At 32.1% G+C, this 24,816-nt stretch overlaps 1 protein-coding gene across 1 annotated transcript in view; it reads right to left on the bottom strand.

Moving 5' to 3' along the window:
• The window catches only part of LOC129221638 (transport and Golgi organization protein 1 homolog), a 56,275-nt gene that overhangs the window by 24,179 nt on the left and 7,280 nt on the right, over positions 1-24,816 (bottom strand). The window contains exons 3-14 of the mRNA XM_054856165.1: positions 21,314-23,424; positions 19,592-19,720; positions 18,068-18,095; positions 14,960-15,048; positions 10,166-10,255; positions 9,921-10,040; positions 7,265-7,336; positions 5,834-5,970; positions 4,525-4,615; positions 3,449-3,518; positions 3,175-3,218; positions 864-954 (exon numbers count right to left, since the gene is read on the bottom strand). Coding sequence (XP_054712140.1) covers positions 864-954; positions 3,175-3,218; positions 3,449-3,518; positions 4,525-4,615; positions 5,834-5,970; positions 7,265-7,336; positions 9,921-10,040; positions 10,166-10,255; positions 14,960-15,048; positions 18,068-18,095; positions 19,592-19,720; positions 21,314-23,424 — 3,072 coding nt within the window. The remainder of the gene's footprint in view (positions 1-863; positions 955-3,174; positions 3,219-3,448; positions 3,519-4,524; positions 4,616-5,833; positions 5,971-7,264; positions 7,337-9,920; positions 10,041-10,165; positions 10,256-14,959; positions 15,049-18,067; positions 18,096-19,591; positions 19,721-21,313; positions 23,425-24,816) is intronic.

Consider the following 24,816-nt stretch of genomic DNA (forward strand, 5'->3'; position numbering starts at 1 on the left):
GAATTTGCGATAATTAACTAAGGAGGTGTTCAAAATGGATATTTTGGTCATCTATATGTTCTTAGGTACATATGCATGTACACATGTGCCGAAAAAACTTGTGAAGTTTTAATTGGGTAATCGTAAAATAGAAATTTAGGTCGAAATCTGATTTTTTTTTTGTGATTACAATTCCTTATTCGGAGCAAAGAAGCAAAGTGAAAAGAATTAATGATCCTTTAAATCCCTGACAATCTTATAAATTTATTTCTGATTTTTTTTTTTTTTTTTTTTGCCATCGGCCATCGGCCATTTGGAGGAAAACAATCGGCAATCGGCCATCTTTGAACAATCGGCCAACAATCGGCATCGGCCCATCGGCCAAAAAATGCCATCGGTCGAGCCCTACTGTCTAACAAAAGATATTTAAAATAAAATGAACATTAGTATTGAAATATCACTAAATCATTAAAAAGTGAAATTGTTTTCATTTTATAATATATAACATATTAATTTAGGAAATTTAAAATGTATTTCCATGAGCTGAGAGATTGCATGTGACTAAAGCTAAAAAACCACTTTTTTTTAAAATAAATTTTTAAATAAAAAGACAATATTTTCCCACAAATAATACTTTCAAACCTTCATTTGAAAACTTATTAGTTAACAAAATGCATAAAAAAAAATTTCACCATGAAATCTGAAACAAGCGAGTATGAAGGGTTACACATTAGTATTTTTAGAAGCCCTAAATTTTTCTATTAAAACAAAAATGCACCATTACAGTAAACTCTGTTAAGAAGTACCAGATACAAAGGGATTTTGTATTACGTGTTCATTGTACATTTTATAATCAAATACATATACACATTAAAATAAAGTACCTTCCATATCTAAGATTTGCTTTTTTTCAGTTTCTAACTTTTCAATCAACAGTGTGTTTTCTTCTTGTTGTTTCTGCAGTTTTATTAAAACCTACAAGGACATACATTTTAACTAACATTGGTGAATATTTTATTACAGTAAAAACGGAAACATAAAACCATTTTAAATGGTGGTTACACCATTTCAACACACAGAATTATATTTTTAACCTATCTATTTGCTCATTACTTTAGCTTATTTTACAGTATATTAAATGTTTTGTATAATTACAGAATTAATCTGCAGAAACTGCTCGGAAAATTACAAAGAAATGTTTGACAGAAAAAAAAATGTATGCTGATAGAAGTTCAAGAGAGAAATATTTATGAAAGTTACAAAAATTTATAATATGCATAATGAAAGACATATTGCAGCAAAACAATGGATACAATCTTAAAAATTAAAGTGACACTTCAACATAACTAAACATAGAAACTGTATACCAAAATATAAAATTTGGCAGTAAATTCACCTGTTTGTTCTCAAGGCTTAGAGTATCAGTAATGGATTTTTTTTTTCCTTCATTCTTCATGCATGTTACTTTGATTATTACATTTAGGTCATTCATTTTCAAACTTTCAAAATGTGAACAGGATTTTTTAGGTAATTTCCCCAAGAGAAATTAAATGAAAGCTGCCAATCTTTAGAACATTATGACACCTACTGATAGCAAAATCAAAGACAAACTCCAGGGTTTTAAAAAAAAACTCCAAGAAGCAATTTGAATAACCAATTCATTTTTCAATTCAAAATATTTTTAAGTATACGATTTCTTTATGTATTAATTTCAAGTATGTTGTTTCAGAAAGCTTTAGCACTAAGAAATATATTGACGAGAGTATAATGTATTGGAAAAGTATAATAACGTTAACTTTTTTTTCATGATCGAGTAGTTATTACACACTGAAAAATATATAAAGAGTTTAACTCTGAAATATTGTTTTTAAAATTTATTATTTTTTTCATGGAATATAACACCCAAGTAGTGAAAAACCTTTCAAAACAAATAATTTAAATTTGTGTGGTTTAATAATTTTTAAAATTTTTTTAACCACATTTTAAATCAGAATTGCAATAGTAGAAAGAAAATAAAATTTAAACATATATGAAGCACCTAAACGCAAAGGGGTGTAATTGCCGAAATTAAAATTTTGGAAATAACTAGTACAAATGGTAGGATAAACTCTTATTTATTTGTGGGCAAGAGATGGTACTACAGTTGAACTCACTTAGAGACCATGAGCACGAAGAAACCGTGATACTTGCTCGTTCAAATCAAGTGCTCGTAAAAATGAGTTTGAGATAAAAAGATGAAGTCGTATTCCTTTTTCTGTTTTTACATTATAATTCTTATTCATGCACCAAAGAACTGTCTGCTCTGAACTGTCTCATTGTCTCTTTCTTGGGTTTTCAAGGAATATTCTTAGCCTGAAAAACATCGTCATCTGTACCACTGGCTTTGGGAAAAGTCTGAAGTTTTTCTGCATGTCAAAAATCATCGATTATGTAAAAGTTGTTAAGCTTCATATGTCGTAATCACTGTTGCTTTGATTATTTTTTTCATTTGCATTAGCTTGAATTTGTGTTACAACATCCTCAGAAGTATATCTAAGATGTGATAACATTGGCATCAACAAATAGTTTTAAATTGTTTTTCTACTCCACAAATTCAAAAAAAAAAAAAAAAAATCATGACTTGATCTCTGGACATGTTACTTATCACAAGCTTCCTGTTGACTTCAGAATGGTCAAATGGTCAAGAAACTTTTCCAAGAAAGAATAAGCTTAGTTGTAAGTAACAAAATGTTTATAAATCATAAAAAAAAAAAAAAAATTCTCGCTTTAAGAGGGATTTACTCGTTAAATGCTACTATAGATTTATGCTCTCTATACTATAGATTTATACTATAGATCTATACTATAGATTAATGCTACTATAGATTTATGCTTAAATGCTACTATAGATTTAAGCGACTAATGCTCTCGTAGATTAACATTGTAACACACAAATTATTCTGATTTCCTCGTTAAATCTCGGTTCTCCTAAAATCAGGTTTGTTATAAGTGAGTTCGACTGTAGTAGCCTTAATAGATGCTGTTAAACAGCATGATTTAGAAAAACTTTTCAAGGAAAGCATACCAAAGGTTTGAACTATGCAGGTGTTTTGCTCAAAACTTTAAAAAGCCCACTCACATCCCTTTGCTTCTCTTTTGTTATCTTATAAAGAGTACTAGTAAACATTTATCATTATATTTTTTAAACATATTTACCGTTGATGAATTTAAAAGATACTGCATTTTTTCTTCTTTAGAATCTGGAGGAAAAATAACATTGAACTTTAAAAATGTTACCAAAACCTTAAGAATAACAAAAGTACAAATTTAATAAGAGAAAATGCAGCCATAGTTTAAAATAAATTAAGTAGTATAGTTCAAATCATTTTTGTTTAAGAGTAACTAATACATTGTTAACAAAATTTATTTAATAATGAATGTATCAAGGATTTTCATGAAAATAAAAATGATCTAAAAATTGAACATTTACTTTGAGTCTCCATTTCAGAATTCTCCATGTTGTCAAATGAATGGAAAGTTTCCACCAAGTTTTTTAAAGACTTGAAAAATAAAAAATACCAAATCAGACAAACTGTTTATAAAAATATATGCATAAAATAAGAGTACTAGAAGCTAGTCAAGTAATAACGGACTTATGCTATAATCAACATAAAAGCTGAATGTTTCATAAATAGAACAGTGTAACTGAAATACCAAATAGTTTTAGATAAAAAAACACTTATGTACATTGAAAGTTTGTATAACAAGAAAGTTAAAGCAATATTTAAAAAAAGTGTATCGTAGGGGGCTCATATATGGAGCAAGGATGCAAACTACCCATCTCACTTTCAAAAATTAAAGGGGCTTTACCTCTCCCCTTTTCTAAGCTAAAAATCGGCCATCAATCGAAAAATGACAAAATTGATCGTTTCACGTGTTTATTAAAAGAAGAATTGACTTAATAAATTCGTGTTATATATTTTTCTCATGTTATTCTTTCATAAATATTAAAATGGAGCTTGGAATTAAAAGGCAGGTGCCTACAGTCTCTTTTTATGTTCCTTTTTTTTCTTGAGAATTACACAAAACATATTTATAGCATTCTTGAATAGAAAATAACAAAGAAACATAAGCGTTCAATATTCTAAGACCCTTTTCAGAACTGTTTTAAGAGGTTGTGCAATCTTTACCAATAATAAAGCTGAAAGTCTGGATGTCTGTGATGCGCATAGCGCTTTGACTGTTTGGCTGATTTTTTTGAAATTTGGCTCACAATTTGTTTATAGCGTGGGGGTGTGCACCTCAAAGCGATTTTTCAAAAATTTGATTCTGCTCTTTTTCTATTCCAATTTTAAGAACATTTTACCGAGCAAATTATCATAGGGTGGAACATGGGCGAGCAAATGAATATAACAAATTGGCGAGAAATTTATCACCCATTATTTGTAAATTTACAAGCTAACCAAATGACCTCTTAAATTTTCTACTATGGGCAAAGCCGTGCGGGTACCGCTAGTACTTTCATAAAACAAGCCAATTACTTTTACACTGAAAATCGCTTCTCACCTCAATTTCTTCGTGACTTGTAGCTAAATTTGCTTCCAGCTCTTTATTTAAAACTGATTCTTGTGTCAACTTCTCATTCAATTCTGAAACTCTAAAAGAAACAACTGAACTTGAAATGAAACTAAAAGCTAAGCAAAACAAGAAATCAATCATTTCCTCACTAAATATGTTAAAAAGTTAAAATATTTATGCACATAAAACTAGTTCAACCTATTTTTTAAATAATATAACATAAACAGTAAAATACTTTAAAATATAAATTTTACTAAAGACTCAAAAAAAAAAAAGCAAGATGCTTAGTTTTTTGAAGTTTCATGGGTAGGAAGATGAAAACTAAACGCTCCCAAAACAGGGCCTTGGGATCCAATCTGTCCCAAGAATTTCTTCAGCTCCCCCTATTGCCTTTTAAGTTCATTAGAAGGCAGAGTGTATCGCATTCATGAATGTGCCTCATAGCCAAAGAGGCACCTGCAATTAACTTATTAATGCCCTTATGTATTTTAAATAAATTTATTTCTTCACATACACACAATAACTTGCAATGAAAATGAAATTTAAAATGTCATAACAGTTACAGCCACAAAATTTGGTACAATTGAGGCAGTGAGAAGCAAAGGGATGTAAATGGCAAAATTTAAAAATTTGGAGATAACTAGTACAAATGGTAGGTGATCCTCTCCTCTGTCTTGGGGCAAGAGATGGTACTAGTAGCCCTGGTAGGTGCTTCTATACAGCATGATTTGGAAAAAAAAAAATAATGAAAGCCTACCTAGGAGCTAATCTGTAAACGCGTTTTACTCAAAACTTGAAAATGTCCACTTACATCCCCTTTCTTCTCACTGCCCCAATTCATCTTTTGATAAATCTATGAACATTGTCTTTTAGCTGCCAGGCACTTCTTGAAAAATACTGGTCTAAATCATGTTCTTTGTTTTCTGGTTCAATTCATTTAGCTTTTAATAACTTCATTATTTATTTGTAAATTCCCTTCCCTGCCTATGTAATCTTCATCTATTTCTGAACTTGTGTGGTTTGTAACCACAAAAAAAAAAGTATGAAATTTTTAATGCTTGAGTTTAACATTGATTTTATAAGTAATAGTTGATATTGTTCAAGAATTTTAAAAACTTGGAAAACCATAAGTAGACATAAAAATATGGCAGCATATCTACAACAATAATATAATACAGTTGTAACTTTTTTGTATAAACCCAAGGGAATTTTTGATACATCAGATAGTAATTTGCTTTGAAATATTTTATTCAATTAAAAAGAACCTTAATATAATTTTAAAAAACACTAAAAATACCTTAAATTCCAAACCTCAGCTTCTTTCAAAAGCTGGTTACAATTCTGTTGCAATTGTGCCAATTTTTCTTCTCTATCTTCTTTGTACTGCAAAAGTTCTAATCTCTCTTTTTTCAATTCATTTATTTCACTTTCATTCTATATTTAAAAAAAGATATTTAAAATACTGAAATTGAAATAAGCAAATCATTGTTGAAAGTAGTAACAAAATAAGAGATGAATTATGTAATAGTAAAGCAAATAAAAAAGGAACATAACAAAAGATTAAAACCTAAACAGAACTTGGCAAACATATACAAACCCTCAAAAAAGTCTTTTAGGATAAATGTTTTTGGTACAGAAATTTTTTTATAGTCCAAGCTTAAAAAGTAAAATATAACGCATTTAGTAGGAGTGTAGATTGAGTCCCCTCATTTCAATTACATATTCAATGTTAAATATTTTCAATAAATCTAATTGTTCAATAATTTAAAACAGAAGTTTTACTAAAAGATTTTTCAATTCTAAGATATGAGATGGGTCTTTTGTCTAAGAATATTTTGTATCTGATCTTAGATGCTGCCCCCCTCCCCTCCCTAAAAAAGATATAGCTCCTTATAATTAAGTAAAACGAACCTTACGACAACTTAGAAAACTGTTTAGAATATGTACATAATCTTTAAAAAAAAACTTTTAGCACTAGAAGATGACATAGAACATTTGTAACCTGCGACTAAAGTTAAAAACTCAGAGTTCTTAAGCAGGCATAGATCTATAAATTTTGAGCCCAGCCCCCCCTGCAAAAAATTTTGCAGGGCTCCAAAGCGCCAACTGCGTTGATCCCCCCCCCCCAAAAAAAAAAACAAAATCTGAACAAGTGACTGTTGTTACTTGATCGATTGTTGTTTTAACTACTTCAACATTTCTACTCAAATTTTGAATTCATTTGTTTTAATATTTTTATCTATTTATGAGAGTTATGTGAATTTTTTAATAATGATTTTTCGAAACTGTAACTGAAGATACAGTAAAGGCAGTACTTTCAATGATGCTGATGTCTTGGTGGGAATACAAAATGTATTGACTTGATAAAATTACTTGGCTTTCTAAAATTTAAGGCAATAATTACACGAATGTAAAAAAAATTGATACATGAAAAAATACCCGATGAAAATTACATGATGGTCTAATTTTTTCTCTATTAATTTCGTTACAATTTGATTATTGTTAATGCTATTCCAGCATTATACTGAAACATAGAAGAACCCAAAAAGAGATAACTTGGGATTCCTGGCTATAAGAACGATATAGTTTGCTTGGAAATTTAAGCTTTCAGGTATTGTATAACTACTCTATGCATGAAAAGTGTGCAAATCAAATTTTTCCGTTCAAATTATACTAAAATCTGAAGTAAAAATTATTTTTTGTGAACAACAAAATTTAAATCACTTACCTCTTGCAAGATATCATTTAACCTGGCTATAGAATCTTCTAAATCCTGAAGCTTGTTTTCATTTGTATCTTTCTATATATAACAGTAAACAAATGTTTAATGAAATATCTAGAAACAAAACTGTTTCAAATGCTGTTAAGATTTTGTGAAAAATAAAAACTATAATTATTCTAAAATTATTACAACTATAGCTTTTCAATATATAATGTAAAAAAAAATAATAATTTAGATGTTTTTTTTTTTCTGCATCATTGTTTTCTGAAATTATTAGTTATGTTTTTAATTTGAAAAGTTCAAGATAAGAAATATAACATTTTTGCTTCAATGTATTCATCTGTTTAGGAATGAAAATACACAATTCGCTTGTTTGGAGCCTGGAAATAAACTACTAAACATTCTGAACCACCACAAAATACAGGGTGACATTTCAGGTAACAGCATTAATTTAGATATGTCACAAATGACAGGGATGCCCAACCATCCCAAAACAAAGGTGCAGCCCCCTAAATTTTATAAAGGCCCCCCAAAAGCAAGAACTCCCCCCAAGTTAGAAAAAATACCCATCATACCCCCCCCCCCATTTCAATGTCACAATCTGCACCATGGGTGCCGAAGATGGGCACCCCTGCAAATGAGAATGTAACCTCTGATGCTTTCAAAAGAAATTTCAAATTTTAAGCAACAAGCAGCACATGAAATAACATTTTGGTCAACATGTGGTTTCCCTATTATCAATAATGGTCTCATCCAATTTTCCAAATGATTCGACAGGTGATAGGGTAAGATCAACATTTTAACAGGATATGCTAAGACGTTCCACTAACATAGTAAATCTCCCACACCAATCATATTCCATACATAGGCAAATTTATGGAGAAGCAAAGGGGTTTCTTCTCCTTATCATTGTGAGAGGACATAGGAAAATATTAAAATAATAAATTTCTCTAAACAAAAAAAAAAAAGTCTACCCCTCATCAGAATTCAGTCCTAAATCCACCCTTTGTTACAAGCTTGTATAATACTACTAGCCATACAAAGCATGGTGGAAAAAAAATATACTAGATGAATTTGCTGAATGAAAAGCTCTTGGCATTAGGTAAAAGCATTTGAGACCCCTACTGGCTTAATACATGATGGAAATATATCCACTGATTCTAGATTGGTTCATCCAAGTTCATCATCATTTTCTAGTTATATGACCGCAAACTTAAAATACTTCATTGAAGTCACAACAGGAAGACAAAGGACAGATGTTCATCTTTGCCTTCTTCTAACTACTCAGAAAGAAGGTGCATGTAAGAGAAATGTTGTATTCTAAAGTCTGCAACATGTTGCCCCAAGAATTAAGAAAGTGTAGACAAAAACTGATCGAGTAATTAGTTCTTCCTATGCCGGGCTGATGAGTGCTAATAAGCATGAAACTGCAGTCCTCGGCTGGAATTGACTGAGCTGACAGTGTATTTCATGTATTTCTGCCTTAGCCCTGGCTACAGCCGCTATATAGACAGGCCGACGCATCAGCTTAAGTTTAGCCTTTTTGGATCGGATTTTTCATTGTTGCGCTGGTTGGGTTACCACAGTAAAGTTTCGCGTTTCGCCAAATTTTCAGAAAATAATACTTTATTTAATAAACAATTCACGGGCCACTAATAATCGCTCGCGGTGAACAATCACCAAACGCGATTACTCGCCAGAAAAGACAACCACTCAAACACGCGCTCCGATCCAAAAAGGCTGATCTTAAGCTGATGCGTCGGCTCGTATATATATAGGGGCCTTAGCCCTGGCTATAGGGCAGTAACTTACAGAATATACCATGCCTTGCCTTCAATATTCGAGTTGAACCGAACCATTGTTTAGGGCACTCGTCTGGTCTGTGCTAATTCTGTATTAGCTACCAGTTTGTTTGGCACTCTTGGCTTCCTTAAGAGGTTTTCCACCTCCAGCTGAGCCACTTCCTAAGCCGGGCTGATGAGTGCTAATAAGCACAAAACTGCAGTCCTCGACTGGAATTGACTGAGCTGGCGGTGTATTTCATGCATTTCTGCCTTAGCCCTGGCTATAGGGCGGTAACTTACTGAATATGGTTAACATTATTCATCATGTAAAACTTGTCAGCTTAAAAATTTATTTGTAGAAAAATACTTTTTTTTTCTTTTCCTACCAAATTGTTCCTTCTTTTTCAGCAAGAGAAAAAAAAAACCTTGAGATACCCATTCATTTTCCGTCTATCAAAAGAGTTTAAACATGCTTTCATAAAAACAATTCAGAAGCCTGCACAGTATAAAAAAAATTTTGAGCATTAAGAAATGAATAACTTAAATTATTAAAGAGTTCATCAACTTGCAAAATAATATCCAAACGTTTTGTTGTTGCCCCCAGTAAAACATCTTGTAAGCAACTTGCCTTTCATAATAGATGACAAAAAGTAAAACCTATTTTCGACTTCTTTTTCATCTTTTATTGTTACTTATTCTAACTTCTAAAGTGTCACAAATAATAATAATAATAATACATTAATATAGAATGGATGGAATAAAAAAAAAGATAATAACATTAATTCTTGCAAAAAATGATGTACTAGCACTGGGTAGCATGAAACATTTGTAAAAGAATGAATTAATTTAAAATGTTAAAACTCATTAACACCTCTTACATTTTCTTGAAGCTCAGTCTTTTCTTTATCAAAATCTTCAAGTAAAGCTATATATTCATTTTCTTTTTGCCTGAGCATTTCCAGTTCATCTAAGCGGTTTAGAAGTTCATTACTAGTTACCTAAAATAAGTACAGAAGGTTTTTAAAGCTTGACTGAGTAAACATCGAACATTCCATTTAAAATATAGTCAGCAATTTCATTTTGAACTCATCCTGGAAAGAAAATACTTCAGAAATGTTATTACCTTATTCTTTTCTTTCAAACATTCTATTTCTTTAAAAAGTGTAGTAACAGTATTTTTTTCATCGTTTAAAGCAGTTTCTAATTTTTTCAACTAAAAAGAACAAAACATGAAAGGATTAGGACAAAAAAAAAAAAAAAAAAAACTTTCTAGCATATTTTTGCAAAACATTTTAATAAATACAAGTACAAATTTCCCTTTTTAAAATTGGAGCTCATAAAAAAGATAGAACATTTTACACATTTCAAGACAAATTTTTTCGTGAAAAAACATCTAACCACAAAATGAGCAAAAGAAAATTTGTTGAATCATTTAAAAGGTTTACTTGGAGAAATACGGAACATTTATTCAAGAATAATGAAGAAAAATTTCAGCAGTAAACAACCAAAGATGATTTTTTTTTTTTTCAATAAATAAAAAATATATTCATGCACAAACATCAGACAGAAAAAACATATTTCGATGAACGTAATAATGATTGCCAATTTCATATGGGAGAGAAACAAAAGATATGGAATCATCAAGTACGAAGAACTACTATTCTGGTACAAATTAGCACAAGCATAAAACAAAATCAGCTTAGCAAGTAAAAAACGTCACAACTTTTTTATCACAGCAATCGACAACCCCTCAATCGCATTCAACTGGTTGATCTCAAAACTATTTTCAGTCGATTATGGTTACGTTTTTTTACTTTGTTTTTCGCCAGAGTACCACTTATTAATATTATTTCCTGGCAAAAAATTGACTTGAGTTTTAAATCAAAAGTTATTTGAAAAAGTTTCACAATTTTTCTTAATCTCTACAAATACCACAATTCTCAATATTAAAAAAAAAAATTCTTGGTCTATTGTTCTTAAAAAAGAAAAAAAAGTGCACAAATTTTATTGATTTTTGGATAAACCTTGATATAAATGTTTACAACAACAACTGTAATGCAATGTAACAACTTTTAAGCAAGGAAACAATGTTTTAAAAACAATATGTTAAGAAGATGTACTAAGACCTCATCTGGAGTATGCTGTTCAGTTTTGGTCTCCTTATCTCAGGAAAGATATTTCTGTGTTGGAAGGGGTTCAAAGGGCTACTAGACTGGTAAGAGGACTTTCAGATTTAGACTATGATAACAGACTTAATAGGCTTAATATGTATAGTAGGGTGGTTCAAAAAAACTTTTTTTCAGCTAGAGACCAGGACACCCCCTAATTTTTTTTTAGACTTGCTAATAGTATTATGCTGTAAAAGTTTTAGCTTCTTACACAAATTTTAAGTCGGTGCTCAATGACCCCTCAATTTAACATTAGCCGTAGCATCAGGGTTGGCTTTCTGCCGGCAGAAACTAGTTTTTGCCGTGCCAGTGGCAGAAACTGGTTATAACCGGTAAAAACCGGCAGAAACTGGCAAAAACTTAAAAAAGTCTTTAATAACTCAAGTAATTAGTAAATGATATTTGTTTAAGTAAACTAAAAAAATAAACATTATTTCATCATTTAAAAAAATAAAATACCATGCTAGTGCCCTTGATTTAGTTCAGAAAGGGAATTTTCCAATTACAGTGGCTCGTAGTATTTGTATTATTTTAACAAAGGATAAAAAATCATACAAGGGTGCTTAGGAAATAGGAGTGACATACAGAATTAAACAGGTATTACTGATTGTAATTTGCTCACTTATATGCTTCCTCTAAATTGTTTGTGATTAAAATTATCATGTCATGTGCTTGAAGAAGAAAGTGCCAGAATTTTACTTGCCTAAATTTTGTACCTAATGTCACAGCTTTGCAAAACAAACTGGCCCCATTTCTCAAAACTTATTTTTCCAGTCAAAATTTTACCACTACCCCAGTTACTACATGGTGGACCATTTATACAATAGATGAAATTTAACTTTTTTAACAATTAATTATTTTTTCCATACATTTTCTGTTGTATATCAAGAATTAATTTTTCATTTTGTGAGTTTTTGCCAGTTTCTGCCACAAAGTGGCAGAAAGTGGTTTTTGCCATGCCGGTTTTAACCGGTTTCTACCAGTGGTTTTAACCACCTCGGCAGAAACTTGCCAACCCTGCGTAGCATAGAAAATGTCAAATTTAGAAACATTTAATTTCCCCAGCTGTTTTTTTTTTTTTTTTTTTTGTAAATAATTATTTTATTGCAATGTGTATGCATAATACTTGTGTATATTATAATATGTAGTGTCGTTTTTTCATTTCAATGTATTTTTGCAACCTCCCTCCATATGCTGATGAAGTTTGGGGGAGGGGGTTGAGCACCCTCTTTCAGTTGAAATAGGAAGCTAAAATTCTTCCAGTATATTGCTATCCACAAGTCTAAAAATAGACGGGTGTCCTGGTATCTAGGATAAACTTTTTCTTTTTTTTTACATGTATTTTTCAACCACCTTAACGTATAGCCTGGAGCAAAGGAGAGTCAAAGGGGAAATACAAATACAAAAGTGACGACCAGCAACAGGCTCTGGGCCCAGCTAGACTGGTCCTAGTCAATTTACAATCCCCAGTGAAAATCAATGGCCCTCTTAAAACTATCTACTCCCTTGCTCATTACCACCTCTTCTGGTAAACTGTTCCAAGGTTCCACTACCCTGCTAAAATAATAATTTTTCCTAACATCCATGTTAGCCTGAGAAGCTTAAAACAATGACCCCTTGTCCTGTTTTCAGTGCTAAACTTTAGCCCCGTAACATCTTTCGTTTTAATAAATTTAAACAGCTGAATCATGTCCCCATCGGTCTCTTCTTTGCTCAAGACTGTACATTTTTAGCCTTCTAAGCCTGGAATCATAGTCTAAGTGAGAAAGTCCATTTATTAGCCTTGTAGCTCGCCTTTGAACCCTTTCCAATACATTAATGTCTTTCTTAAGATAAGGAGACCAAAACTGAACAGCATACTCCAAATGAGGTCTTACCAAACTTCTATATAAGGGCAGAAGAACTTCTTTAGATTTATTTGAAATAGATCTATTGATAAACCCAAGCATCTTATTGGCCTTGATAATATGATTCAGTTGTTTAAATTTATCAAAATGAAAGATGTAAATGGGTTAAATTTTCTCACGGAAAGCAAGACAAGGGGAGATAGGGGGTTTTAAGTTATTCAAAACTCAGGCTAACCTGGAAATTAGGAAAAATTACTCCTTTAGTAGGGCTGTGGGCACTTGGAACAGCTTACCGGAAAAGGTGGTAATGAGCAAAAAGGGGTGGACTGCTTTAAGAGGGCCATTGATCTTCATTGGGGACTTATAAACTGACTAGGACAACCCTAACATGGGCGAGCAAATGAGCATAGCAATTGGCGAGAAATTCATCATCCATTATTTGTAAATATACAGGCGAACCAAATGACCTTTTAATTTTCTACTACGGGCAAAGCCGTGCGGGTACCACTAGTGCTAAATAAAATGAAACTTTTTTGCTACCTATGTATACATATTTTCCGCCACTGTAAGTTCGAGCCTGCTTGATAATGATGCAAGTCTCCACCATAAATGGTGTGTGAAAAGGGCCTCGCCAATGGTATAAAAAGTCGGTCATCTCATGTACTATGTTGTTGGCGAGTTTAAAACACATATCCGCAATTCAAATGAGTGTTTCATGTAAAGTAAAGAACTAACAGTAAATTTTCAATTTTAAAATAAATGATATTTTAGCATCTGAAATTGTTCTTGTGTAATTTAATTGTTAACTTAACATTATTTCAGCAATTTGAAACAATTATTTAATGAGCATCAAAGTTCATTTCGATGAGAGTGAACCTACAATTTAAAGTCAGGTGTCTTTTTAACTACACCGTGAATACAAGACAACCAGGCAGGGATGACCAAACGTAGCCAAAAGTTGCGTTTTGGAGACTTGAGGCTTTAAATTTTGAAAATGGACCACAGATCCCCTATTTATGACCAAAAATGGCGCTTATGACTCCCCCACCCTACCCGTTTGGACATGACCCATTCCAAAACCAGAAGCTGTGTCCACCCTTGAAGACAACCATGTATTTCTATCGTATATGAAACAGTCGGCCAACCCCTCTCAAGTTGATCTTGGAGTTAGCGGAACTTCGAAAATAGACCATCAGTTAATTTAGGTTGCCCACTGCCGACTTTTCCTGCAGTGCACAGAATAAAACTACATAAAGCATTAAAATATGTACTAAATATGGGACATTAAATATATTGAGCAGTTTTTACTTAGCAACAAATTTATAGTTACTGAGCAGCAAAAATACTGTAGACTGAGCTCATCTGTCTTTAATGTTGAATTATGGTATGTCATAAACCCTCAATTTTTTTCCCATAGACAAAGAATGATTTTTTTTTTTTAAATATGCAATCAGGGGAAAAATACTGAGTTTATTAAATATTAATTATAGGACTCCGTGTATTACTCAATAGAAAAGTGATTTAAAAGATCTGGGGATATGATTTTAAATATTCAGATGCACTCACCACAAAACAACATAAATTAAAGTGCTTTACATTTCAGATATAATAAATAAAATTTGGTGTTAACTATAATACAGATGCATAAAGATATGAGTGAAAGTATGAATAATAATATCCTATCGTAGGCAGTAAAACAAATAGACAAAAAAAGTCATCACTATACTTTTGTTCCCCCCTTTTTTTCATTGAAAGCTTATTTTATATTAAAAAACTAGATATGTTATTTATTTCATTAGAACTGTTAAATAAACCTATGATTAAAATCACTGAACAGGTCATGCAAGAAATTAAAAAGCAGAAAATTAATTTGAAAAAAACTCGGAAATTGAAAATAATAACCTCTGCATTGGTAACCTCAAGTTTTTCTTCCAAAATGTTTTTCTCTGCAGAAAGAGTATATGCATTTTTTTCAACAGCTATGAGTTGAGCTAAATGTTAAGCAAGGAAAATAAATTAATAATCATGATGGAAAAGAAATGTTTAATACAAACTTATATTAATGCAGCTCAAAATCAGAGAAACTGAAAAAAAAAGTATGAAGCAATTATTATTAATTATTACTTTATTCTTTGCTCTGTTTGTTAAGCTGTGAGCTTTTAAAAGAGCTCTGCTTATTAACTTTTAGTGGCAGCTCAACCAGGACATGTGATTGTTCTTGGGAGAAAAAAAAAACATTTATCTTGTGCAATACCAAGAAGGGCCAAAGTTAAAAGTTACTTGTTTATTATGGCTATGATATATACAATGACATGTTAAACAAGATATTGAGAATACGCTCTTTACAATATTAAGTAGCTCATTATGCTTTAAATGACTTCTGAAGCAAACATTCTAAGTCATATGAAAGGTTAAACATATTAAACTATATATTCATGTCAAGAGCAGTAAGCTGAAGCTATCGGCAAAAACGGACAGACTAAACTGAGCTGCTGAAAAACAACCAAGTCTAACTTGGGTTGAAATTGAGAAGGATCAGCATGAGGCAATATGCCGGGAGCTTAAATGCTACTGGCAATTTGCATATTCTGCTGACGTGATCTTGTTGCAAGAAGGAAAGAACGAATGAGAAAAAACTGATGCAAATTAAGGTCGCCAATACTTTTGGGAAATAATTTACCTCTTTTCGTAACAATAATGAGGATACTTTATTCATTAGTGGCATATGGTCTTTTTTATTGATGAGAGCAATTTTATTTCAGAAGGTAACTGAAGTATAGATGTATACATAAAGAATGTATGATGAGTGAAGCATATGAATGCCAAGATCACACAAGATTAAGTACATTGTGTAACATCACAGTACTCATTCTACAGATTAATCATTAAATACATATGACATTGCATAGTTCAAATAGGACAATATAAATAGATATCAAAAAGTTTATTTAAATGTGAAATTATCTTCTACAGATATTTTATTAGAGCAATGAAGTTTACAAAGTAGGCATTGTAAATAAGAATAAAGTAAAAGGTAACGAATAAATACCTTTGTGCTGAAGATTCAAAAACTCAGTAATCCAATGTCATAAAGCACAAAAATTGCAAAATATTGCAGACACGTGTTTCGGTTTTACAAGGAACACCTTTTTCAATGCAAAGAAATGTGAGCTTCTCGGATGACTTTTCATCCAGAAGCTCACATTTCTTTGCATTGAAAAAGATGTTCCTTGTAACACCAAAACACGTGTCTGCAATATTTTGCAATTTTTGTGCTTTATGACGTTGGATTACTGAGTTTTTGAAAGTAAAAGGTGTTTTTTTTTTGGCTACAAAGGAACTTTTAAATGGACTTTTTACATGGAACTTTTACTTTTCATGTGAGTGTTTTTTGTTTTGCATTTATTATTTTTCACCTGGTGTGAGCACAATTAAATAAAATTGAGAAATTAAATAAATATATACTACATCAAAATATTTATTGCAATTTTAATTTAATAGTTTTAATATTTGATTTCAAAAATGCGGGAAAAAATAACAACAATAAATAAACAACTATAATGGATATATAGGATACTATCTGGTGTAGAAATAAGTTTTCAAGGATTTTTTTTTTAAAGTTTGATGTTTTATTGTGAAAAAATGGTTTTGTGTTCAGTTTTCGAAGGATTGTCCATCGTTGGTCACTACCTTTTTCCATCTTTCTGGCAATTTTCGGATGTCTACTCGAAAAAAGGATGCATCTTTTGATGCAATACACGAATTGATCCAGTTTTGAACTTCTTCAAAATAGCAAAAGTGCTGATCCTCAAGAGCATGTGTCATCGACAAAAACAAATAGTAGTCGGAATGGGCAATATCTGAGCTATATAGCGGGTGGGGTAAGATTGCCCATTTCAGGGTATCGAGGTATGTTTTGACCAATGGCGCGACGTATGACCGAGCGTTATCATGTTGCGAAATTATTGTTGCGTCTCTCCTTATATTGTGGCTGTTTTCCCCGCAGTGCTTGGCTCAAATACATCGAGTTCGGTAAAGTTGTTTGGCACCAGTCTTTGTCCAATAAAGCCTCCAATTCGGCGTCTTCAAACTTTTGTGGCTGTCCATCATGCTCTTTGTAATTGGTATCAAAATCACCACTTCTGAAACGTCTATACCAAAACTCACACGTGGAAATTGAGGAAGCATAATCCCCGTAAACTTCTTGCGGCATTCGATTGCCTTCAGCCGCAATTTTCTTCAAATGGAAACAGAAAAGTGAACTTTCCTGCAAATTGTGTTTTGTTGGCACAAAAGTTGACATATTCAGAGCAAACAAAAACTATGTTGTTTCCACTTCAGCAAAATGTCACATACTGAAAATGAAAGCGTAACGATGAGGTCATAAAATTAAATTAGTTGCAACATTGTCCGTTTCGATTTAATACCAGTGACACTATCTCTTGAAAATCCTTTAGCACTTATTTGTACACCAGATACAATATTCAACTTCAATGTTAAAACATTTGACAAATCTTAACCTACCAGGGTCTCGGCATTATGGCTAGTCAGGAAAAACAGCTATTTCTTCCTATTTTTGGACACATGATTATCTAAATGTTTGTTATTTGTGCTATTCAATTAAACAAAAAGTATTATGATAAAATATAATATTTCTCATTTTCTACAGACGTCTGTAGTGTGTCTGTGTGGGAGGGGGGAGGGGGCTAGTGATGATTAATCATTAGCAGAATATTTTAAAAATATAATACAATATAGTACACAGGGCCTGATTACTGAATAGGCCATGGCCTAGGGCCCCTGCTCTTTAGGGGCCTCAAATGGCTAAAAATGTTTTTATGCAATGGCTAAAATTGTAAGGCTTAACTACATTAGGGCCCCAAAAAAAGCATTTGGCCTAGGGCCCACTGACATACTAATCAGGCCAAGTATGCTTGTTTCTACACCAGTAGTAACTAGCTTAACAACCAGTTAGATTACATGAAATACAATACAGCAGCTAAAACTTACCAGACAGTTTATTTTCTTTTGACTTCTCCTATAAATATGAAAAGAAAATTTTTTTTAGTCACAAAACTAGCACAATGAATTAAATTAACATTTCATTCTATCGACTTGATTAAAGAAATATAAACATATATGACTAAAATAAAAAGCATTGCCATATAACAGATATTTAACAGATTTGTTAAGGGCAAAATCAACTCAATGTGTGATGAATAAATATTTTTCTTCAAAATAATCACACTACTAGAAGCAGGTACACAGTTACTTCTTTGCCAACTTTTTAAAATTTAAAGGTTACTTTTAATCACTTCAAGCTTTTTTAAATGGTTGAAAATATTTTGCACACATTACACAACTTAATCAAAATGAAATTGAATTCAGATAACTTTGATACTTAAAAGCTTGCACTTTAAGTGATCCCAGGCTAACATTTAGAAATTTTCAAATGAAGTTTTAGTGAAAAAAAAATTTATTTTTATGAAAAAATTCTAATTTTTGCAAAAAGGTTTCATTTTCCAACATGAAAGCACCAGAAGCATAAAAAAAGGCAAATATATATATATATATATATATATATATATATATATATATATATATATATATATATACTTTACTGAGTTAAATAGTTTGGGAACTGTATTTTAACAAAGATACAATGATCAGTAATAGTAATTATTAATTTAGTAGGAAATCGCTCGTTGAGGTATTACTGGTGAAAATTGCTTCTACATTTGAACAAAACTATTGCCTGTTTGGTGAAATTTTGATAGTTGAAATTGCAATTCTCACTCCAGTGGATTATCCCTAAACTCCAGTAGATAGCGTTAATCGTTTACCACTTTTGTATCTCCATTCTCCTAAACTTAGTCTTGCCAGTAAAACAGTTAAGTTACCAGATCCAATTCAGCCTTGTCAAAGTAAAGCATTTACCTGCATGTCAAACATTGCCAAAAACTATTAGCAAATGATAAATAACTCACTGAGTTTTTGGTACTTAACAATGAAATAATGCTGTCATGCATGCTATGGCATGAGTTTCATTGTTGGTGACTTCAAAGCGTTACCCGATCAATGATTTTGGCCATTAAATATGTGAGAACTGACATAGGAGTTCACAAAGTTAAAAGCAAAGCTCAAAACCTCTTGATTTTGGATACTTTTTGCTTACATTCCAACTGATTTTCCAGAACATGAGACTTCACCGATTTCCCAGCACTTTATAACCTCCTATCAGTGCAGTCAAAAAAAGATGATACAAGAACGCAAATATGAGACAGATAGTATTTAAAAAAATAATAAAGCACATTTAGAATATTTTTTCTGTTTATTAACATAAAATAAAAAAAATTAGAAATTGCAGAACAGTTCACTGCATTAAGATAAATTTAATATGCAAAAAATTAAAAACTTGAAAAAGTTATTGAAATACAAATAAATTAAACAGTTGATTAAAAATGAGCTCCATGCTGAAAGTAATCAAAAAAAAAAAAAAAAAAAAAACATATGAAAGAAAAATGTTCTTAGTACCTTTATAAAAACAATTGCTATGATGAGTAGAACACATGGCACTGCACTAAGAGCTGTGAAAACAGGAACACGATGAGGGATTCCTTTTTGGTCTAGATCCATCAGAAAAGAATAAAACGGTTCAGGAACCTAAAAGAATAAGTAAAGTTGAAGGACTTACAGTGAACAATAAGTTGTACTTGAACTATTTCCTTTGAAAATGAAATTTTTCAAACAAAAAGCATACAGACAATAAATAAAAATTATTAAATTAAAAATTATGGAGGGGAGATTAAAAGTTTTTTTTATAAACCTATTGAGAAAAATAAATGCGGCCTCAGGCACAATCTAGCAAGGAGGCTCTGTGACAGATGTAAGGGGCTGATATTTATGATGAACCTGTTTTCCAACACAGCAGAAGTAAACTTATAGATCAATATTAAAGGTTCATTCAAATGAAACCAGGTCAGTGCGTCTAACTTCACATTAGACGTTAGATGATGCCACGTAACTGCATGTATGGAGACACCATCTATTGGTAGAGAGACTAACGCATGCGCAACATTTCATGTTGCACAGTGACAGTGTGGATAAACGCCGAAGAGAAGGTGATCACACAATTTATCGTCCACTAAGAAACATGTAATTTTTTGACCACAAAGAACCCACTCAGAGGGAAGGGGCCAACTTCCTGGGCCCACTGCTTGTTGAGCTCCTGAAACAAGGAACCACCATCAATGCCCAGCGTTATCAAGCCACTTTATAGAGCCTTAGACGAGCCAATGAGTTGAAACGGCCAGGCATGTAGTCCAAAGGCATCCACATATGGCCAATGTGGTGAAGACGACATTGCAGTAGTTTCGGTGGGAAACGCTGGAACAGAAACATCCACTGTACACACTTTCACTGTATGAGTTTCATGTTTTTGGACCTCTAAAACAAGCTATTCGCAGACGACACACTGGATATCGCGGATATCACATGGACGACGAAGTGTGTGACTGGGTTCACACACACACACAGTCCTGGATCCGATAGTAACCTACTAGCTTCTTCAAAGATGGAATTGACTGCCTAATGTCGCAATGGGATAAAGGTGCCAACAGTTTTGGCGACTATTTTTGAGTAAAATCGTAACCGTTACTTTAGGCTAGTGACCAGGTTTCATTCGAATGCCCCTTATATATCCAAAAAAAAGCTTTTGTCTTATCGCTATGAAACATTTGTATGCAATAATTTGTACTTACTGTTTTATAACTGTGTTTTTTGAATTTATTTTATGCAGAGGCAGTTTTTTTTTAAACTTTATATTTTGCAAATTTCCTGCATTTTGTTTGCTTCATTCTCTCTATGTATGAACTTTTTTACATATAATTTGATTTCAAATACTTATAGCAAAGATAAAATTTACCTTGTGTGTTTTTTTTTTTTTTTTTTCAATTATTTTGAAGTTTTTAAACTTAGGAAAAATTTTAACAGCAAATAATTTTAACAGTGACTGAGTTGCAATGCTCTGTTTGAATACAAAGCCATGGCAGAAGACAGAAAATTGTTGATTAGGTTTGCAGATTTGGGAGAGTTGACTATTTATTATTCTATGTGCTTACATTACATTATTTATTTATTTATTTGGCAGTTAAACTTGAAATAACTGCTATTCATAGGGGTAAAGGAATAAAACATGGAACAGAAATATAGAGGATCTACACATCAACATTCAAGCCAATTTCAAAAGTAACTTACCCATAATAAAATACTTTCTACAAAACACCTTAAAGCTTCCAGTCCATTTTCGAAAGTATAATTTTCAGTAGTTCCTGAGTCTGTCGAATTTTCCTCACCATCTGGGTCAATATCTGTATCACTCTTAATATCTCCTTTAAGATTACGTTTTTGATACAAATTTTGTGAACCATCACTCGAAATGTCTTCCGATTCCGGTATACTTAGCAAGTTTTCAAAATCTGAACTATGTTCACTGATGGAGCTTGGAGCAGTATCATTCTTGGTTTCAAATATGTTTTGTTTTACGAAAGCATTTGTAGTATCGGACACATGTTCTGATTCTGTTTGAACATCTTTTGATGAAGTTTCATTCATTGTATCAGTTAAAATTTCCTGCTCATGGTCTGTCAGTTTTTCATGTAGATCAGGGTAAGCTTTTGAGTCTACATTATTTCTACCATCTGCGATTTCAGATACTTCAGGTTTTAAATCTTCACTGAAAGGCAAATTTTTTGCTGTATCTACTAAAGAGTCAGTTTTCCCTTCGGAATCAATTTCAGAATTATAATTTGATTCTGGTTTTTTGTATGTAGATTGCTCACTATTTGGCTGCAACTTCGCATCATGAGAACCAGTTTCTTCAATCGATCCATTTTCGGTCACTTCCAATTTTTCCAACTCCGAATGCTTTTCTTTAAGTAAGTTTTGTTCATCTGAAAGAAAACTGTTTAATCCACTATAAGGATTTTCTTCTGGTGGTATACTATTGTCTGGGATGGGATCTTCCGGGAAAATAACTTCAGTCCTTTCAGAATCCTGGTTTTCATCATTATCCTGAGCTTCTTGTTCATCACCAATCTCTAAATTTTCATCATCCTCAATGTCTTCATCATCACTTTCTAAAGCGTTCACACTATCCTGATTAAAAGTCTCACTTTCAGCATCTACCAATGGTTTTGGAGGCACTTGGGATTCTTGATTCATACTGGTTGTTGAACTGATGGTATCTTTCTCAGCATCCATCAATGGTTTTTGAGGTATTTGGGATTCTTGAAGCATATTGGTTCTTAAATCCACAATATCTCTTTCGGATTCAGTCAATGGCTTTTGAGGAATCTCGGATTCTTGATGGATGTTAGTTCTTGAACTCATTATATCTATCTTGGAATCTGCTGATGGTTGAGAAAATGCAGATTCCTGACGCATGTTGGTTCCTGAACCCATTATATCTGTCTTGGAATCTGCCGATGGTTGAGAAAATCCAGATTCCTGATACATTTTGGTTCCTGAACCCATAATAGGCTCATTTCCGGTATTTACAAAGTTACGTTCAAGGGAATTAGATTGACTAGGATCTGGTTGTATAGAATAACTGGTATGAGCAATATTTTGTTCTGATTGTACAGTTTGACTAGAATACTGATTATCAAAAATATTTTCATCACTTATTCCTTGCTTTTGAAGTAAAGCTAGTGTTCTAGACATATCCTCATCATTTTCCAAATCTTCAGTATCAGGATCATTTGGATTAGGAAGGGATGCCTGAATGTTTTGCGTTTGAAATGGCTTATCATGTTGAACAGAAGTCGGAAGCACATTTGAAGCTCGTGGCAACTGATTGACATCAACTGTATCTGAAGCAAAATTGGGAGGATGAGAATTTGGTGGAAGTGAACCGGGAAAATTTAAATCAGGTCGATATGAATTTGTCATTTCAATGTTAGGTTGTATTCGGTTATTCATCCTGGAATTCAGCTCTTGAGAACCTACTCCTCCAAAATTAGGCTCAGGAATGCCAGATTGAAATACAGTTTGAGACTGCGAAGCGAATGCAGTTGATTGGGGTCTCAGTTGACTGTGCTGCCTGTGCTGAAAACGATCCCATTCTGAATGACTGGGCTGTATGAGATTAGATTTCTCTTCAACATGGTGATGCACTACCTTAGTGTTTCCGAAATTTACAATTGTATCACTATGATGAATAGTTGAAGAAGGGGATATGTTTTCAGCATCGTAAAATTCATGACTAGATCCAGGAACAACAGAATGTGATGCATGTACTTGTTTATGAGATTCAATATGATCAGCAAAATACTCGGAATTCATATGGAAGTTTGGACCTTCACTCCCTGAAAGGATAAAGTATGATTTAAGAACATGACAGATATTTATGACAAATGACATACGTCTATATAAATAAAACAGAGAACGTATGTGTTATGTGTGTATATATATATATGTATAATATGTGTGTATGTTCCCTATTCAAATCCACAGTTTACGTTCGATCTCTGCAAAATTTGGCACGTAGGTTCTTGGATACCCGAGAAAGAATGTATGGAGGTTTTCAAACACCAAAAAATCACCGAGTTGTTTGAATTTTAATTTTTTGGAGCCAAAAATGCCATTTTTTAAATATGAGGGTGAAAAAATCTGGGCTGTGCAATCGATCAGGCATAAAATTAGGATAAAATATCCATAGAAGCCCCTGATTTTTCAGCATGAGACAAAATTTGTTCCAATGTTCCAAGGTAATTAGAATGTGAATTACAACTGTTTTAAACTAATTTCATGCTACAATGCAGGTAAAGGCCTTTTTTTTTTTCTCGAATATGAAATAAAATTCTGGATTTTGTTTTAAGGTTTTTTCTGTAATTGGGGGATTTAAGACTGTTACAGAATTTTTTCTTCAAGCCTGATCGTTGAACATGCGTCACTTAACATAACTTTTATTTTCAAGGTACACACTGATCGATTTATCACAACAAATGAAGAAAATCTGAACGTGTTTTCAAGCAAGAAATTCAAAGATGCTTATGACTCATTCAAAACATTTCCTGCTTCAGGTGGATATTTTTTCCATGTCCTGAACAGATGCTATGGCAGTTAATGGTTGTTTCAAAGATAAGAAACAGATAGACACAAGAAAAATCTATAGCATATAGCTCTGTAATGGACCAAAAACCAGACTGACATTTAAAATCTTGCAAGAAGCACTTTAAATAAATTATAAAAAGTTTGTTTCAACTATAATTTTTATTTAAGTTAAAGAATTTTTTCTAATTTTTTATGCTATCGTATTTTTTATAGTATAAACTGTGGGTAACAAATTTTGGTACATTGGAGCATTGTAGGGGGGGGGGATATAATTTGCAGATAATATAGTGTAATTTGTTGCATGGGAATTGATGAAGTAAAAAATATGCATAGTAAAAAACCTCAATGTGTTATTCAATAGCCTATGTATTGTGTAAAAAAAAGACATGTAGCATGTAACACATGAAGCATGCAATTAAAAAATGTTAAAAAATATTAAAAATATCATGTTTTAAAGTGTAACAGCTGAAATTGTCAGAAATTTTGAGAAGTATAACTTTTAAAAATGCTTTTAGCATTGAACATTTAAGAAAACTATGAAACTGTTTACACACGCTTTTTTTTAGAATGAAATGATCATTAGCAACAAACTAAATGATATTTACAGGGTTTGGGAATTGCGATTGATAAATACTTGAGGGCTG

The sequence above is a fragment of the Uloborus diversus genome, chromosome 4, assembly GCF_026930045.1.
Source record: "Uloborus diversus isolate 005 chromosome 4, Udiv.v.3.1, whole genome shotgun sequence".
In the NCBI taxonomy this organism is placed as follows: Eukaryota; Metazoa; Arthropoda; class Arachnida; order Araneae; family Uloboridae; genus Uloborus; species Uloborus diversus.